This window comes from Euleptes europaea, chromosome 7 (genome assembly GCF_029931775.1).
Source record: "Euleptes europaea isolate rEulEur1 chromosome 7, rEulEur1.hap1, whole genome shotgun sequence".
NCBI classification, from domain to species: Eukaryota; Metazoa; Chordata; class Lepidosauria; order Squamata; family Sphaerodactylidae; genus Euleptes; species Euleptes europaea.
Window position 1 is genome coordinate 98,537,252 of NC_079318.1, and position 19,586 is coordinate 98,556,837.

At 49.3% G+C, this 19,586-nt stretch overlaps 1 protein-coding gene across 1 annotated transcript; it reads left to right on the forward strand.

Moving 5' to 3' along the window:
- Positions 1-485: 485 nt before the first annotated feature.
- RFX5 (regulatory factor X5) lies at positions 486-13,653 on the forward strand. The gene is made up of 9 exons (XM_056853542.1): positions 486-610; positions 1,180-1,213; positions 3,162-3,244; positions 4,937-5,056; positions 5,502-5,618; positions 6,418-6,499; positions 10,778-10,976; positions 11,519-11,613; positions 12,424-13,653. The coding sequence occupies exons 1-9, from the start codon at positions 486-488 to the stop codon at positions 13,651-13,653; spliced, it is 2,085 nt and encodes a 694-aa protein (XP_056709520.1).
- Positions 13,654-19,586: the final 5,933 nt, after the last annotated feature.

Here is a 19,586-nt window from a genome sequence, read left to right on the forward strand (position 1 = left end):
CATTAAAATCTGATGTCATATTATGAAAAACATATGCTGGAACAGGTTGTAATTCCTTAATTAGATGTATAGATTTATAAATTTCTTCATTAGATTTATATAGCTAGAGAACAGGTTGTAATTTCTTAATTAGATTTATATTCGATACGAACGAAAATGGAAGCATCTTTTTGTCTCTGTGTTCGTTTGTTTTCATTTTTCTCTTTCTCTTTATTTTGTTTATTGTAATTTTGTTAATAATAAATTTAATAAAATGATTTTTTTAAAAACATATGCTGGAACCTTAAGTTTTAACGTTACTCCTAGACTATTCCTGGTTACTTAAAATGCCGTATTTGAATCTCCCACCCCAAACAGAGTCGGTTTGTTGAGACCCATCGAGCGAGGGTGAAACGATCGGGCCTTTTTCCTGCCTGCCTCGGAGGTTTTGTGGCGTAAGCGGGCAGGGCTCGTCTCTCGTTTTGGGGCACAGGGCCCTCGATGCCATGGCGGACGACAATGGGCTGCTAGCCGAGATCGCCGAAAACGGAAGTGAATCCTTGGAGGTGGATTCCCACGGTGCCGCGGCCGAGCCCAGCACTTTGCTGCACAAGCTGAAAGGCGCCATCTCGTAAGGGCCGGGTTCGGGTCTCGCTTCTGCGCTGCTCATTCTCCTCTTTTTGAAATGCTGCGGGGTGGCCGGGGAGGGGGGTGGATCCAGGGCGTCCAAGCACCTGAACACATGAACAAATGAAGCTGCCTTATGCTGAATCAGGCCCTTGGTCCATCAAAGTCAGTATTGTCTACTCAGACTGGCAGCAGCTCTCCAGAGTCTCAGGCTGAGGGTCTTTCACATCACCTACTTGCCTGGTCCCTTTAACTGGAGATGCCGGAAATTGAACCTGGGACCTTCTGCATCCAAGCAGATGGTCTGTCACTGAGCCATGACCCTCCTCTAGCTCCCCAGGATCTCAGGCAGAGGTCTTTTACATCACCTACTTGCCTGGTCCCTTTAACTGGAGATGCTGGGGATTGAACCTGGGACATTCTGCATGCCAAGTAGAGGCTCTACCACTGAGCTACAGCCCTTCTGCTGGGCAGAAGCAAAGAAGGGTGCCAACGGAGGCCCGATTGGGATAGGGAAGAAATGAATCTTTGATGAGAGTGACAAACTTTTTTTTCTTCTCTTGTCCCAAACAGGAAAACCATCCAGATCAAAGTCGACTACATCTTGGTGAGTAGGCTAGACAGTGCTGACTGCTGCGCTTAAGGGCCTGATCCACTGAAATGCCCCCTTGGGCACGCAAGACAGTCCTTGCTTTTCTACCAGCTGCTGTAGCTTTCCTTTTCACAAAAGCAACACAGGCAGTTTTTGGGTACGTGTGTGTGTGTATGTGTGTGTTCTTTTAGGTTGGAGAGAGAAACGTTATCCTCTTCCTGTCATCTGCGCCTCTGGCTGCTGTGAAAGGCAGAGGAGCAACGGCGATCTGAAGAGTTGGCAACTTGTTACACACCACACACAAAAAAACCCTCCTGGACCAAATTCCATTAAGGAAGAATAAACCCTACACAGATCAGTCGTTGTTTATAGCTGTAGTCAAGCTCCTCCAATTTTTAAATAAGGCCTCTTTTTCCCTCCGATTTACCAAATTCTTGTAGTTCTTTTTAATGGTTCGCAGCTCCTTCAATACTGAAATAGTATTGCTCCTTTTGAGTTCTCTGTGTTTCCTGGATATTGCTCATTTGAGGAATCTGCGCTCACGGTTAAACCAAGAATTTTGTTTGGATAAGTCGTGGGTTTGAAGTAATTTCCTTAGTAAATAAGGGTTTAAATAAATCAATTAATCTAAAAAAAACATTTAGGAAAGTAACACAGATCAGTCTTTAAAAATAAATAAATGTTATTATGATTTAAACATAAAACAGCAGAACAGATACCACATGCATACATACAACCCATACATACGGGGGGTAAAGCGTAGATGACTGGGGAAGGCACTGGCAAACCACCCTGTAAATAAAGTCTGCCTAGTAAATGTCGGGATGTGACGTCACCCCATGGGTCAGGAATGACCCAGTGCTTGCACAGGGGACTTTTACCTTTTAAAAGTGTGCCTACACCTATCAAATCATCAATTACTAACCTCTTAAATACTGATAGTAAAATCCATTTGAAAAATACTGTACTAGGAAATCTCAAATGCTTTACTAATATTGATTATTGCTGCTTTTAATTTCTATTTTCTGGTTAATATTATTCATTTTAATACTGATACAAAAACATTGTAACCTAAAATAATATTCTGTAAACAAAACTGCTCATTAATGTAATCACTATCTTAAAATATCTGCTGTAACATTACCTACATGGATCAGTCTTTGTCGAATGCCGGGTGCCGCTAGCGAGGGTGAAACACTCAGCCATGGGGCAAACTATTGGGTTTCTGTGGGGCTTGTTTAAACTGGGCAGCAGCCCATGGGGGCCCAGTTTAGATGAGCCAACGTATGAGAGCATGGGGCCCCGCGGCTGAATGATTGCGCCTTACAAGTGAAGTCTGCCCCGTGGGCCAGCTTGGCAGTACAAATTTTCGGACAGGCAGATTGTATCATAAGCCAAAGTAGCAGATTGGCCTTCCGGCCTTTCATGCTACATCGTTCCTTCTGGGTGACGTTTGACGTCTTTCCTCCTTGGCGAAAGTTCACATGTCCCCCAAATCGAGTTTCTCCTTTCCCTCCCTAGTCAGGTCTTGGAGGTTTATTGATGGCAGCGTTTATGGAGAGCCAGTGTGGTGTAGTGGTTAAGAGCGGCAGACTCTGATCTGGTGAACCCGGTTTGATTCCCTGCTCCTCCACATGAGTGGCGGACTCTAATCTGGAGAACCAGGTTTGATTCCCCACTCCTCCACCTGAAGCCTTGGGCTGGTCTCAGTTCTCTCAGCCCCACCTACCTCGCAAGGTGTCAGTTGTGGGGAGAGGAAGGGAAGGTGATTGTCAGCCGGTTTGAGTCTCCTTAAAAAAGGTAGACAAAATCGGCATATAAAAACCAACTCTTCTTCTTCTAAAGTCTGTTTGGTAGGATTGACAGCTCAGGCTTCTTGCTTTCCAGTTTGTGAATTAAACTTGGGATGTAACTTTTTTTCTTTATCCGGGGTGGGGGGGACTCTCGTGCTCGGCGGTAACAGCAAGATGTCCAAAGGTTTTCAGACTACGCCAAGCTTTACCTCTACCTGCAGCTGCCTTCCGGCCCGAGTTCAGGAGAAAAAAAGTGAGTAATTGAGTCTGGCTGCAAAGCTGCCAGTGGTTACCATGGTGGGGGACGACGACATGGGGAGAGGGTGGATGGGGTCATGGCTGGAAGGAAATTATCTTTTTTCTCCCCTGTAGTGTAGAATAATGGTGGAAATCGGTCAGCAGGTGTGGCCGTGATACTTGGTGATGGGCCTTACTTTGGTCCGCCCCTTTGTCATGTGATTCAGGGGCTTCTCGTGTTGCACAGGCAAGAGGGGGGCTCCCAGTCATTTCAGTGGGACGCACAGGAATCAGGAGACGTTTCTGGTAAAATGTGTCCAAAACATGTACATGAAAAGTGATCCTCAGTCTTAACCGGTCGATCAAACTTTTCAGAAGATTCCTATATCTGTCTGGAAACCCTACTTGTTTTATAGCTTTCTAAAGTGCCTGCTGGGTGACCTTGGGCTAGTCACAGCTCTCTCAGAACTCTCAGCCCCAGCTACCTCACAGGGTGTCTGTTGTGGGGAGGGGAAGGCGATTGTAAGCCGGTTTGATTCTTCCTTAAGTGGTAGAGAAAGTCGGCATATAAAAACGAACTCCTGCTCCTCCTCTTCTTCCTTCTCTTCCTCCTCCTTCTTCTTCCATGACGTGAAACCATAATGAAGACTAACAGTGACTCATAAAACCAGCTCCAAGCTGTGGTTTAGTGAACCCTTTCTAACTGTGGGAGCCCCGTGGCCCAGAGTGGTGAGCTGCAGTACTGCAGTCCGAGCTCCGCTCACAACCTGAGTTCGATCCCGACTGAAGTTGGTTTCAAGTAGGTGGCTCGAGGTTGACTCAGCCTTCCATCCTTCCGAGGTCGGTAAAATGAGCACCCACCTTGCTAGATGACTGGGGAAGGCACTGGCAAACCACCCCATAAACCATAGTCTGCCTAGTATAAGTCAGAATGTGACGTCACCCCATGGGTCAGTAATGACCCGGTGCTTGCACGGGGCTACCTTCACCTTTTTTAAGTGCAAAAAAGCATTTGTTACATTTTTTAATTGAACATAACATGTTTATAGAGATGCGTATTTCATGGAGAATTAAACTGTTGCTTACATTGATGGAAATTTTAAAAATTCTACTTAACGTGTATAATGATGTCTCATAAATTGACATCACTGCTGGACAAGAACATAAGAAAGGCCCCTGCTGGATCAGACCACGACCCATCAAGTCTGACCAAGACCCATCAAGAAGTTAGTTGTGTCTGTTCAAATGGCGGCCAACTAACTAAGAAGTTAGTTCTGTTATTTGATTTTCATGTTAAGAACGTTGTTCTAAGGACGTTGTCCTGATTTTAATCCAAATTAATGCAACAGGCTATTGGATGTTCTGTACAATAAAGATTAATTACACTTCCCGAAAAAGAAAGGAGCCATTCTGCCTTAGCAACATGAGAAGAGGGCCTTGCTTCTTGCAGCACGGTGGTTCGTTCTGTGGTTCAGTATGCTGGCGAGATTGAATACCCCCCCAAAAAAAGGGGGGGAATCCTGATGGAGGGCAACTTGGCTGTCTTCTGGGCATGGAGTAGGGGGTCACTGGGGGTGTGAGGGGGGAGGTAGTTGTGAATTTCCTGCATTGTGCAGGCGGTTGGACTAGATGACCCTGGTGGTCCCTTCCAACTCTATGATTCTATGATGGTCCCAAGGCTAAGTAACCCTCCTCTTAGGCCCGGCAGCCTGGATCTCGCTTCGCTGAGCTCGGTCGAACACATGCATGCCTGCACGTGGATCCGGAATCACCTGGAGGAGTACCCGGACACCTGCTTGCCAAAACAGGATGTGTACGATGCCTACAAGTGAGTATGTGTTTGGGGAGTCAGCGGGTGTTTCTTTCTGGAGAGCCAGTGTGGTGTAGTGGTTAAGAGCGATGGTTTGGAGCAGTGGACTCTGATCTGGAAAACTGGGTTTGATTCCCCACTCCTCCACATGAGCGGTGGAGGCTAATCTGGTGAACTGGATTTGTTTCCCTGCTCCTACACATGAAGCCAGCTAGGTGACCTTGGGCTAATCACAGCTCTCTAAGAGCTCTCTCAGCCCCACCTACCTCCCAGGGTGTCTGTTGTGGGGAGGGGAAGGGAAGGTGATTGTAAGCCGGTTTGATTCTTCCTTAAGTGGTAGAGAAAGTCAGCATATAAAACCCAGCTCTTCTTCTTTCTGAAATGGCCACTTTCTAGGGACAGGGTGTTTGAGTGTGGCCAAGTCCGGGGTGTACGAGAACCTTTTTGTGTGCCTCTCTTGCAGGCGGTACTGCGATAACCTTTGCAGCCGCTCTTTGAGCGCGGCAAATTTCGGCAAGATCATCCGGGAGATCTTCCCAAACATCAAAGCGAGGCGGTTGGGCGGCCGCGGACAGTCGAAATATCCTTCCGTGCTTGGAGTCAAGGCAGGGGGGACTGGAAGTGTTGTGATGGAACGTGGGGGCGGGGCAGCTTAAAGGGGGCGACGTGTTGCCTCACAGATTTTTTGAACTGGATCCCACAGGCTTCTTCTTGAACTGTCCCAAGGCAGCTTTTACACTTTTAAGGAACAGTCTCTTTCCTTTTAGAAATGAACTAAAGCATCATTTAAAGGCAAGCGTATGATAACCATCTTCAAGTACTTGAAGGGGTGTCATGTGGAGGATGGTGCCGAGTTGTTTTCTGTTGCCCCAGAAGGTCGGACCAGAACCAGCGGGTTGAAATTAAATTGAAAGAGTTTCCCTGTCTAGACATTAGGAAGAATTTTCTAACAGTTAGAACGGTTCGTCAGTGGAACAGGCTTCCTCGGGAGGTGGTGAGCTCCCCTTCCCTGGAGGATTTTAAGCAGAGGCTAGATGGCAATCTGTCAGCAATGCTGATTCTATGACCTTAGGCAGATGATGAGAGGGAGGGCATCTTGGCCATCTTCTGGGCATGGAGTAGGGGTCACTGGAGGTGTGTGGGGGAGGTAGTTGTGAATTTCCTGCATTGTGCAGGGGGTTGGACTAGATGACCCTGGTGGTCTCTTCTAACTCTATGATTCTAATGCCTGAACCTGTTAATTTGGGAGAATTGGCACGTGCCCGAGAAGGCAACCCAAATGCCAAGCTCCTTTCTCACTGTCTGAACATGGTTCTTGGTGTCCAAATGTGATTAGGGAATATTAGTGTTTTGGATGAACGCCTTAACTCTACTCCAACGTATTGCTACAGCGGGATCCGGAGAAAGACGGTGGTCCACATGCCTCCTCTTCCCAGCCTAGATCTTAAAGAAACTGAGACGGTAAGTCCCACGGAAGCGCTGAACACGCTCATGCGGCTGCCTTCTTCTGAATCAGAAGGTGCATCAAGGTCAGGATTGTCTACTCAGACTGGTAGTGGTTCTCCAGTGTCTCAGGTCGAGGCCTTTCACATCACTTCATGTCTGGTCCTTTTATAGGGTTGCCAAGTGCCTGTTAAGGGTGGGCACCTGGCACCTGGCAACCCTCAGCTGGCCGGCAGGGGAAACAGGCCAGCTAAAGGGTGGCACAATAACGTCCCTTCTGAGTTAAACCCAGAAGCGACGGGGATGCTCTAGCACGCCCATAAAAAAAACCCAACTCTATGGAAACCATAGAGTTTTTGGAGGAATATGCTAGAGCATCCCTGTCAGTTCTGTGTTTGATGGGGACGCTCTAGCACATTCCTCCCCAAAGCACTATGATTTCCATAGAGTTTTTAAAAGGGATGTGCTAGAGCGTCACTGTCGCATCCAGGTGAAGCGGGTCAGTGTGTTTCAGATGACTATACTCCTAGAATCGACCACTTCCTGAGATTCTTATTCAGTTATCTTATTCAGTTAGTCACCCACTAAGCAGGACTCAACTACTTTACTCACATAAAAATGAGTCTTTTTATTGAATTGCTTCAATGTAATTTAATGTATATATGTGTATATGCAAGTATTACAAAGCCTTAAAATTCAGTAACAATGTATACTATAAAGCAAGCAAGTTCTACATACTATTCAGTTTTAAAATCCAATACTTATAACAGTTAAAAGTCTGATTTAGTTCAAAAATTCTGATTCACAATATCTAGAATAATATATTTAAATCCATATGTAACCCTGTTGATACAAATCCCCACTAGAGGATAAAGGGGGGGGGGGTTCTGAATTCAATAAAATGACAGCACTACTTGTGGACAGATGTGAAATTGCTTACAATAGAATAGCAAAACATTTAATATAACAGCACTGTTATGTATTGGTTGAATATGTTGTATTATGTGGGACAGAATGGAACACTAAGTAAGAGCCTGTCGGCCCGCCGTTGAGCCGCCCAATCACAAGAGTGGGGGGGAGAAAGAAGGCGGGCCTTCTGACAGTATATAAGCTAGGCGCGGAGCTGGTATTCTCAGTTCAATGCAGTTACAATTACAGTGCATTTCTGTTAATAAAGGAGTTATCTGTTAACTGAGCCTCTGGCCTCTTGGTGTTACCCACGATACATAATAGTGGCGACGAGGATGGGATCCCGATGCTGGTAGGCCACCAGCGTGGGAAGAACTGAACGAAACACCAAGGTACAGACAGAGCCACGATAACGGCTAGCCGGGCCCAGGGTAATATGGAGCCGTTTAATCCAGCCACTCCCGAGAAATGGGCCTCATATGCTATGAGGATGAGTTGCCATATGGTCACGAACGACCTCACATCAGTGGGAAAAAAGAAAGCGGCTTTCCTAAGCCTCTGTGGCCAAGACACCTTCGAGGTAGCTCAGGGATTGTTGACGCCCGCTGATATCGACGCGGCCACTTACGACGACATTATAACGGCCCTGGACGAACGCTTCGCGCCTAAACCGTCTCAACTGGCGAGACGCGCCGAACTCCAGGAACGACGCCAAGCGCCGGGAGAAACGGTCACCGAGTACATCGCCGTTTTAAGGCAGGCCGCGAAATACTGCGCGTTCCCCGATGTGAAAGATAGGCTCCGTGACCAGCTGGTTATCGGCCTTAGTGACAAGAAGGTCCGCCGCCGTCTTCTGTCCAGGAAATCCGTGACTTTTGAAGAGGCTCAGTTAACAGATAACTCCTTTATTAACAGTAACGCACTGTAACTGCATTGAACTGAGAATACCGGCTCCCCGCCTGGCTTATATACTGTCAGAAGGCCCGCCTTCTTTCTCCCCCCCACTCTTGTGATTGGGCGGCTCAACGGCGGGCCGACAGGCTCTTACTTAGTGTTCCGTTCTGTCCCACATAATACAACATATTCAACCAATACATAACACCCAAGCACAACATATAACTTCAAGTAACCAAACAATTACAAACACAACCACAATACACAACATCTTCAGTGCCCTTCAGGAAGGGCACGCTGTACATTGGTAAACAACACCAAGTGCAATAACAAGGAGAGAAAGAAAAGTCCACAACTTAAAGTTTAACTGCAGGGTTGTTGCTTCCCTTTACATCACTGGTTCCCAACCAGGGGTCCGTGGACCCCCAGGGGTCCGCAAGAACTAAATTAAGGTCTGCGAAACAAAGTTATAAACCCATAATAAATTAATATTTTCAATTAAAAGTTCTCTATTATAAAAATATATATTCAAATATTATTCTAAGTTTAATGTTTAACTAACAGTTATGATTAAAGTTTATTTTCAAATTCTCGGAATTTTTATTTTGAACCTTGGCGTCCCTGCAACGAACAAAAAAGTCCTAGTGGTCCCTGGTCAAAAAAAGGTTGGGAACCACTGCTTTACATTCTCGATGCATGCTGCTGAAGATGCTGAAGTTGCAGTTAGTAACCTACCTAACTGCCCATGCTCAGTGAGCCCCCCCTGGGTCCTAAAGCCCACAATATTGGCAGGGTTACACATACATACCCAATAGCCAATGTTCTGAGACCCTCTGAGAGAGGTCTGAGATTCTAGCCCTTCTGTGCCTTTATTTATACTGTTTAAGTCACCTTCAATGGGCTTGAACATTGAGCTCGAGCAGGATACAGTTGTACTGCACATGCTCTGTGGCTTCCCTTTAGACTACCATATGAGGACTTCCCCTTCCACCAGGCTATTTTGCTAAACCTTAAACAGTCCGTTTTGAGTCATGTTTTCTCTATATATTTTTAATTTTACCATTATTCTCATCTCCTGGATAATATGAATAAAGTGAACCTATTTATAAGGTTCTACCATCATTTTATCATATTAAAATGTTACAGTTCATTAGTTAGCAAAATACAAGGTTGTATGACAGGCATTTGTGAAGGTGATGTCCTTTTGGTACAGGAATACAAGTGGAATTCCTGCATGACACTTCAAGGGTAGAAGGCTAACAGTATTCTAGGTCCTTCAAGGATAAAGGACGAGCATTGAGCTTGGTGACATTTAAGTCTTTCAAGGATAAGGTGCAATCATTGTTCTGGCTTGTCACATTTGTCCTTGGCCAAGAATGCACAGGCTTGTATCTTTTTAAAAGGGCTTTTATGAGCTATTAGGGTTTTACATTGAACAATTCTTCACATGTACAACATTGATACAATAGTTTATATGCCCTAATATGTCAAAGCCTGTAACACAGGTTTATCCCGGAAGAGACATTATTGCGTGCAGGCGCTGCGAACTCACAAATGGACCCCCCCAAAGCTCCCACCAATGGCAAGGGGGGCCCTGGCAACCATATCCTTTTAGCGGGTGATGCCGGGGGTTGAACCTGGGCCCTTGTGCATGCTGGGCAGATGCTCTACCACTGAGCCACAGCCCCTCTCCTCTCCCTATGGTGACTCGTCATCTCTGTTCATGCGTTTACGTGCATGACAACTGGAAACCTGATGCAGATTTAACTTGCTGGTTCATCTGCTGTTTAAGATTGTGTGCAGTGCTTTCTTGGATTGAGCCAAAAGCTGTTCTATCCCAGCATCCTGTTTCCCACAGTGGCCAACCAGAGGCCTCTTACTGAAGGCTCCCAGCTGGTCAATAAGGCAAAAGCCCTCTCCTGCATCTGGTATTCAGAGGTATATTGCCTCTGATCGTGGAAGCTCTGTGCTTATCTACGATAGTTGATAGCTATGGATATCTCCAGCAAAGAGTACAAGAACTGATCCTTGCAGAAGCCGGCCACTGGTCCTTCTAATCTAGGAACCTGTTTCCCGAAATGAGGAAATGAACATCGCCTCTGGAATATCACTCTTGATTGAGATGGCTGCTTTTAGTTGCTTGTTCCCAGGACATGGTGCTTAAAGGTATACTGTTTGTGAACAGGAGGTTCCATTTAGTTGTCCTTGCTGAAACCCCCTGAGTCAACCTTCTCCATAAAATTTCATGCTCTCTCGTTAAAGTCTTCTAAGCCAGTGGCTCCGACCGCATCTTATTGGGGGTTGATGGAGAACTGAAGCAGAAAAATACGGAACCCTCTTGTAGAATCTGCTACCCTAAACCAAGTTTTCCACTCGTCAAGGCTGGTCCTACCAGTCGAGTGGGTGGTATGGGAATTTGGCTAAAACTGGTCAGGGACAGCCAGCCGCTCTCTCAGAGTGTCCTGACCTTCCTGGCTCTCCCGTCTCGCGCAGGCCGAAAGGACCGACCTTGTCCAGGCGTACAACGACGAAGTGATGGAGGCGGCCTGTGCCCTCACCTGCGACTGGGCGGAGAAGATCCTCAAACGGACGTTCAACAACATCGTGGAGGTGGCCCAGTTCCTCATCCAGCAGCACATTATCAACCCCCGCTCCGCCCACGCCGACCTGGTCATGGCGACGGTAGTCTCAGGTGGGCGAACCCTTCCCCCTCAGGCCTTTGGGTGCCCGACTCCAGGCCAAGGGTGCCGGAGACATAGAATCGTAGAGTTGGAAGGGACCCCCAGGGTCATCAACCCCCTGCAAAATGCAGGAAATTCACAACTACCTCCTCCCCCACACATCCCCAGTGACCCCCATACAAACCCAGTTCTCCAGATTAGAGTCCACCACTCCAAACCACCACTCTTAACCACTACACCACGCTGGCATGAATTGCCGCTCGTGTTGTGGAAGCTTGCCGGGTGATCTCAGGCCAGTCACGTGGTCAGTAAGACCTACCTCGCAACGGTGTCGCGAGGATAAAATGGAAGAGAGGAGAAAGAAGTGAGTTGTTGTGGGCCTCCATTGGCAGGGTAGAAATGAACAAAATGAATAAGCTGGCAACTGACCCCGCTTCTGGTGGCTGTGAGCATTAGAAGCAGCCTTCCAGGGCACCTTCAGGGCCCCTCTTGCATATTTCTACTCTCTCTTTACCTCCTTGTCCCTCTCTTGATCCAGCCTTTCTTGTTGCAGAAACGGCAGAAACTCCCAAGGAGAAACGACCACCACCAAGCTTGAAGAAGAATGAGGCCGAGGCCCCGGAGAATGCAGCCAAACCACCGCCTCAGGTGAGAGGCAGCTGAGAAAGGGGCTGGGAGAGGGAAGGAGCCGCTGTTTGGGGTGGGGGGAAAGCCCACGGACTCAGGCGGGGCTGGCGCCAGGTGGCATCCAAAGGGCTGTTTGCTACGATGTGGCTGCTGCATGCAAACTCGTCAGAAGCTGTGCCTTTTTGACACGGCCCAAAAGATAAGAACAGAAGAAAGGCCCTGCTGGATCAGACCCAGTCCCATCAAGTCCAGCAGTCTGTTCACACAGTGGCCAACCAGGTGCCTCTAGGAAGCCCACAAGCAAGACGACTGCAGCAGCATTTATCCTGCCTGTGTTTCACAGCACCCAATATAATAGAAATGCTCCTCTGATCCTGGAGAGAATAGGTATGCATCATGACTAGTATCCATTTTTACTAGTAGCCATGGATAGCCCTCTCTTCCGTGAACATGTCCACTCCCCTCTTAAAACCTTCCAAGTTAACATAAGAACATAAGAAAGGCCATGCTGGATCAGACCCAGGCCCATCAAGTCCATCAGTCTGTTCACACAGTGGCCAACCAGGTGCCTCTAGGAAGTCCACAAGCAAGACGACTGCAGCAGCATTGTCCTGCCTGTGTTCCACAGCATTTGATATAATAGGCCTGCTCCTGTCATACTGGAGAGAATAGGTATGCATCCTGACTTGTATTCATTTTGACTAGTGACCGTGAATACTCCTCTCCTCCATGAACATGTCCACTCCCCTCTTAAAGCATTCCAAGTTGGCAGCCATTACCACATCCTGAAGCAGGGCGTTCCACAATTTAACTATGAGCCTTGCTTTTCAGACCAAAAAGGAGAATCCCTCCAAGCCTCCCGCGGCCCCTCCACGGAGCGAGGCCAAGAAGCCCGCGGAAGCTTCAGCCAAGCCGGCCAGTGCCCCCCAAGTGAGCGCCTTGATGGCTCGCCTCCCTTTGCTCTTGCCTCGCATGCAGCCCCTCGAGCGGCTTGTGGTGTCCGGGGGGGTGGCAGCAGTCCACTCCTCCCCGCCCATCCTGGCGCCCAAGCTCACAGCCCCTTCCATAGGGGGCACAGTCAAGATGGCTCTCTCCGTGGGCCCCACTTCATCCCCGCTGCCCCTGAACTTGGCACCTGCTGTGAACGGGCCCGGGGGACTGCTTGGCCAACAGAGCGCCGTGCCAGTCATCAACATGATTCTTCCTGGCGTGGCAGTGCCCCCCGTGACTGAGATCCCGGCCAAGCCGAAGAACCCGCCCGGTGGCGGGGGTCCGGCAAGCGGCGAGCCCAGGTGGAGTCTCCCCGACCCGCAGAAAGCCAAAGCTCCCAGCAAGCGGCCCGCGGACTCGCCCGCGGACGCGGCAACAGTGAAGAGGAAGCGTGGGCGACCCCGGAAGAAGCCAGACGAGCCGGAGTCCTTCCCGTCGGAGAAGGCCGCTGCTGAAGAGGAGGCGCCTGACACCAAGGAAGACCCCAACATCATTGTGGTCACCGTGGGGTACGGAGACCAGAAGCCGTCACCCTCCACCCACCGGGGGTCCCAAGAAGAGGTTTCGGAAGTGGAGGCGCCTTGTGTTGGAGACCCCAAGGGATTGTCCCCCAGGGACACCTGTGGAGCGGGTCCCTCCATGGCTAGCAGCCACGTGGTTAGCAACCCCACAAAAACTGCCGCCTTGCCTTCTCAGGTGAGTGTCATCCAGGGCCACAAATCCGGCACACAGCATCTGTCAAAGGAAGCGGGAAGTGACTCGCAGAAGTCTGCACAATCGGGCAAAGGCCCTTCAGCACTAGGGGGCAGGACCAAAGCGACCCTCACCAGGGACTCAGCCTCCCGCCGCGTCCTTGAAGATGTCCAGTCAGAAAGAGACAGCTTGCCAGGATCTGAATGTGAGCCCCAAGACCTGTCCATCAGTAAATCCGACTTGCTGCCTCCTAAGGATCGTTTGGACGCCGCTGGTTTGCGGGGATCTGTCATGCGTTTGCATCGGAACAGCACTGAGCAGGACAAAGGGGGGACGGCGAGCCCCCCAGTGACTTCCGGGCACGCCCCGAGCCGGTGACGCTCCTGTCCCACACCCCATGCTCAGCTGAGCCCAGTTTTTCATCTCCTTGTCTCGGCTTTGCTAATGCACGCGCATAGAAGGAAAACGCAAAACACTCTCGGCTGCCGAACCACTTTTCATCCGACATCATCTTGCGGGGTCATTTGTTTCTGAATAGATGTGTACTTACGCTCAATAGTTGGATCCTACCTTTTGTCCTACTCAGAAGCGGGGCCGGCCCCTGATATTCCAGAGCTGGTGGACTCGGCTCCCAACAGATGCAGATATCGAAACTTCTCTCGCCGCACAGAGGGCAGGGAGCATTCGCTGAGAGCAGGAAAGGAAGACCGAACTCGAGTTCAGCGCCACCGCCTTTGTGATCGAATTTTCCTCTCGAGAGCCTGTGCGGATGTCTGGGAGGAGGGAAAAGTTTTCGCGTCTTAGATTGTAAATTTTCATGTGAAAGTTTGGGGGGAAAAACATAGTTGAATTTCCCAGGGATCCCCCCTCCCATTAATCTCTGAGCACCTAGACAATCACGTCACAGCCAGTGTCCCAAAGAATTACGCTTTCGTCCTCAGCCCTCGAGATTTCTGCTTACATGTACAAAATTTCTTGCAGAATCAGGGTGGCTTTGTTATGCATTATTTAAGTTGGAAAATTTCGACGATTCCTCTCTCCCCCCCATTCTAGTGTGTTCTTTTCCATCCCTTGTTTTGATTATAAATGCTATGTAAAACACATTCACATCCCCGACATTACATGGATTTCTTTTCTTTTTTAAGTAGTAGTTATATTTGTCTTTTCAAAAGGGGGGGGGCAGCTTTCACCACTCCTCCACATGAAGCCAGCTGCGTGACCTTGGGCTAGTCACAGCTCTCTCAGCCCCACCTACCTCACAAGTTGTCTGTTGTGGGGAGGGGAAGAGAAGGAGATTGTAAGCAGGTTTGATTCTTCCTTAAGTGGTAGAGAAAGTCAGCATGGAAAAACCAGCTTCTTCTTTCTGTTTCTTACATTATGTGCAAATTCAGGCACATCGGCTGCTCAAAGCAAGCAAAAGTAGAAAGGCCCTGCTGCGCTTGCCACCAAGAGCTAAGCTGTGTATAAACAGTGGGTCTTTGCCAGTCAGCCTCACCCTAACTTGGCTCTGCCCCCAGAGGATTCTCTTGGCTCCTTTAACTTGGGAATTTGGACAAGTTTGAGAGCCAGTACATCCGTTTGACAGGTATTCATCCGAGGCAGAGTGTGTGAGGAAGAGGGGATTTCTTGGCCTTATGGGAGACAGTTCTATTCCATGGGGCAAGAGGAAAGAAGATTTTTGCGTGCGCCTTGAAATTTTCTGCTGTCGTAGGGCACTGGGCATAAGCAGTGAGCCATCTGTGAACAACTTGGGAGCTCTCTAGGAATTGCAGGGTATGCCTGAGAGGCGGACGACAGTTTAGAATATAAGAAAGGCCCTGCTGGGTCAGACCAAGGCCCATCAAGTCCAGCAGTCTGTTCACACAGTGGCCAACCAGGTGCCTCTAGGAAGCCCCCAAACAAGACGACTGCAGCAGCACCATCCTGCCTGTATTCCACAGCACCTCAGATAATAGGCATGCTCATCTGATCCTGGGGAGAATAGGGATGCATCATGACTAGTCTCCATTTTGACTAGTAGCCATGAATAGCCCTTTCCTCCGTAAACATGTACACTCCCTTCTTAAAGCCTTCCAAGTTGGCAGCCATCACAACATCCTGGGGCAGGGAGTTCCACAATTTAACTGTGCATTGTGAAGAAATACTTCCTTTTATCAGTTTCGAATCTCTCATGCTTCAGCAGATGACCCCGCGTCCTGGTATTATGAGAGAGGCAGAAAAGCTCCCTGCCCACTCCATACCATGCATGATTTTATAGGCCTCTATCATGTCGCCCCTTAACCGCCTTCTTTCCAAGCTAAACAGCCCTAAGCCATTTAACCGCTCCTGGTAGGGCAGTTGCTCTAGCTCCCCTGATCATTTTGGTCGCTCTTTTCTGCACCTTCTCAAGCTCTGCCATATCCTTTTTTAGGTGTAGTGATCTGTTCCATGTTTAGTATCTTCCACTGCGGAGGTGGGCAAATTCTGACGCGGGCACCCCCTACGGCCTACAAAACCCTCCCGTCCCTCAAACTGCTGTAAAAGTTGCCAGGAGTATTGGACATCAGCATTGGAGTCAGGCCGATATTCTTAAGGAACAGTAGAATGGCCAACTAATACCTAGAGCAGCAAAATCTGCTTGGGAGATTGCCCGCTTGGGAGGGTTCTGAGTGGGGTGCCAACTGACTTCCAGCGCCGGGGGCATCCAGAGGGGCGTCCCGCTTGGAGCCCTCCACAACGAGCGGAGGCCCAGTTATGGCCTAGGTCAGGGGTCGGCAAACTCATTAGTCAAAAGAGCCAAATATCAACAGTACAACGACTGAGATTTCTTTTGAGAGCCAAATTTCTTAAACTATATAGGTAGGTACACTGTTTATTAACTTAATAAACTTTAATTAAAGTTTTAAGTCTTAATTAAACTATAGGTACACTGAATAAAACTTGATATCACACTTAATAGTGATCTTATTTATTGATAAAAATTAAATTGTAAGTCCCTGCCATTTTCCCCTCCCCGCCATAAAAGCCTGTTGGTAGACCTGGCCTCCGGCTGAGTCCCATTGGGAGGCCAGGTCTACCCACTGGCTTTCTTGGCAGTAGACCTGGCCTCCGGAGGCCCATAGAAGCCAATGGGTAGACCTGGCCTCTGAAGGGGGACTTTTCCCCCTCCTCGGAGTCCAGGTCTACCGCCAAGAAAGCCAGTGGGTAGACATGGCCTCCCACTAGGACTCAGCCGGAGGCCAGGTCTACCAAAGGAAGCCCGCACCTCCCAACAGTTGAGCGGGCGCAAGAGCAGGGGCTCCGAACCAAGTTCGGAGAGCCGCAATCAACGGGCCAAAGAGCCGCATGCGGCTGTGGAGCCGCAGTTTTGAGACCCCTGGCCTAGGTGTAAGAAATGGCCCACTCAAATTCATGGGGTGTTGGATTGGCCTGGGAGGCACTGCCTCCGTTGACCACCAGGTGTCACCACAGTGCCGTGCTATATCAGGGCGTGACTGGAACTCTGGACATGGATCTCCCCCCCCGTCCCCCGCTGCAATTAGAAAGCGCCAGACGAAAATAGCAGACAGCTGTGTTGTTCCATGGGGGGGGCAATCCAGATGTCTGATGAGCTGTGACGCAGCAGCAAGCAGGAACTGATGACGTTGAGAAAAGATTGTGAACGAAACAGGGCCCGGGCGTGGGGTCTCAAATCGGTGAAATGGGCGGGGCTCACTTGGTTGAGATGTTGCGGGGAGGCCTGGGTTCAAGTCTCTGCCACCCAACAAAACTTACAGGATGGCTTTTTCAAGCATGAGTCCTTTCGGCCCAGTCTTCCTGGTATGTGTGTTTGGGAAACGGCTGTGGTTTGAGAGCCAGCATGGTGTAGTGCAGTGGTTCCCAACCTTTTTTTGACCAGGGACCACTAGGACTTTTTTGTTTGGTGCAGGGACCCCAAGGTTCAAAATAAAAATTCTGAGAATTTGAAAATAAACTTTAATCATAACTGTTAGTTAAACGTTAAACTTAGAATAATATTTGAATATATATTTTATAATAGAGAACTTTTAATTGAAAATATTAATTTATTATGGGTTTATAACTTTGTTTCGTGGACCTTAATTTAGTTCTCGCGGACCCCTGGGGGTCCATGGACCCCTGGTTGGGAACTAGTGGTGTAGTGGTTAAAAGCGGTGGCTTGGAGCGGTGGACTCTGATCTGGAGAACCGGGTTGGATTCCCCACTCCTCCACGTGAGCGGTGGTGAACTGGATTTGTTTCCCCACTCCTACACCCGAAGCCAGCTGGGTGACCTTGGGCTGGTCACAGCTCTGATAGAGCTCTCAGCCCCACCTACCTCACAGGGTGTCTGTTGTGGGGAGGGGAAGGGAAGGTGATTGTAAGCCTGTTTGATTCTTCCTTAGGTGGTCGAGAAAGTTGGCATATAAAAACTTTTCTTCTTCCCTTCCTCAGATGGGAAAGCCTGTGGTTTCTCTGCTGGGCAAAACTCTATTCATGCCCAGAGGCACTGTCTACAAAACCATGGCCTCATAGACAGCTGGATCCTGATTCTCTGCCAGAATCCTGAGCCAGTCATTTCCTGCACCAGGTGGAAAGTCCCCCGGCTCGGTTTGGCTGCCGTTCTGCCTTTTCCTCTAACTCCACTCTGGAGCGTGGGTGAAAGGTCTTTTCGGTAAAGCTCTCTAGACTAATCTCATGCAGCTATTTATACAGCACCTCCCCAGGTATACAACAGGTAGACTATGTACAGTGTACATGCTGATAAGGCATGCTGATATCTGTCCCCACTGGAATGCACCCAGAGGTCATCTGTGTCAGCCCGCTCCCTGGCATGCAGAAGGTCCCTTGGGCCGTCTGCCCGGCTTCCCCGTGCACTCTCCGTGGTACAGTGAGTTGCGCATGCAGGCGGTGTGTAGCCAGAAGGCGCCTGCCACAGAGCAGGATTCAGGTGGCTCACGCAAGCCAGCCAAGTTGCACATGGTTTGGGAAGCCCTTCCCCTCATAAATCTTCATGTTGACCCTCAAGATAGAAGAAGAATTGGTTTTTATATGCCGACTTTCACGACCACTTAAGGAAGAATCAAACCGGCTTACAATTGCCTTCCCTTCCCCTCCCCACAACAGACACCCTGTGAGGTAGGTGGGGCTGAGAGAGCTGTGACTAGCCCAAGGTCACCGAGCTGGCTTCATGTGGAGGAGCAAGGAAACCAACTCGGTTCACCAGTTTAGTGTCCACCGCTCATGTGGAGGAGTGGGGAATTGAACCCGGTTCTCCAGATCAGAGTCCACCGCTCCAAACCACCCCTCTTAACCACTACGCCACGCTGGCTCTTGGATAGTCAGAGCAAGAGCCGCGCCCATATGTCACTAGTGCAAGTATCCCGTCCTTGCTGAAAGGAGCATACGTGGCTTGTCTCATCCTCGCTATGGCCTGACAACAACCCTGCAAGGTAGGTTAGGCAGAGTCCAAATTCATCCGATGAGCTTCATGGCTAATGGGGATTTGAACTCGGATCTAGTAATAGAGGGTGTCTCTGAGCAAGTGCAGAATGTCTTTGGGCAAAGCAGGGGACTGGGGGATAGTGTTGCCAGCTCCGGGTTGGAAAATACCTGGAGATTTTGGAGCCTGAGGAGGGCAGGGTTTGGGGAGAGGAGGGAGTTCAATGCCATAGAGTCCAATTGCCAAAGCGGCCATTTTCATCAGGGGAACTGATCTCTGTCACCTGGAGATGAGTCGTAATAGCGGGAGATCTCCAGCTACCACCTGGAGGTTGGCAACCATACCAGGCGAGCCACCTGCAGAACAACAGCCCTGGATTTTTCGGGCGAGGGAGGAGGATTCCTGTGAGCCGGAGGACTGCGTTAATGTCTCTTCCTTCAGACAGAGGGTTTGGGACGGGGGTTAAACCACTGGGTTCCCATCCATGAACACACATGAACGCATGAAGCTGCCTTATACTGAATCAGACCCTGGGTCCATCAAAGTCAGTATTGTCTACTCTGGCAGCGGGTCTCAGGCGGGGGTCTTTCACATCACCTACTTGCCTGGTCCCTTTAACTGTAGATGCCGGGGATTGAACCTGGGACCTTCTGCATGCCAAGCAGATGCTCTACCACTGAGCCACGGCCCCTCCCCTCCCATCCAGGCATCAATTGGCATCCCTTGCTATGTAGCTTCTACAGTTCTTGGGCCTTTGACCGGTTCTGGCGACAGGGTGTCCCTGAGCATGTGCAGAATGCCTCTTGGCAGAGGACCGGGCGCGCCGCCTGCAGAACTACGGCCCTGGGGTTTGGGGGCGAGGGAGGGGCATTCCTGTCCGTGGAGGAGGGTAG

What these genes read in the sequence shown, in the direction of transcription:
- RFX5 (XM_056853542.1), top strand. Translation starts at nt 486, where the DNA reads ATGGCGGACGACAATGGGCTGCTAGCCGAGATCGCCGAAAACGGAAGT. An exon ending in AAGCTGAAAGGCGCCATCTC is followed by an intron (nt 611 to 1,179) that starts GTAAGGGCCGGG and finishes TGTCCCAAACAG; the next exon opens with GAAAACCATCCAGATCAAAG. An exon ending in GATGTGTACGATGCCTACAA is followed by an intron (nt 5,057 to 5,501) that starts GTGAGTATGTGT and finishes CCTCTCTTGCAG; the next exon opens with GCGGTACTGCGATAACCTTT.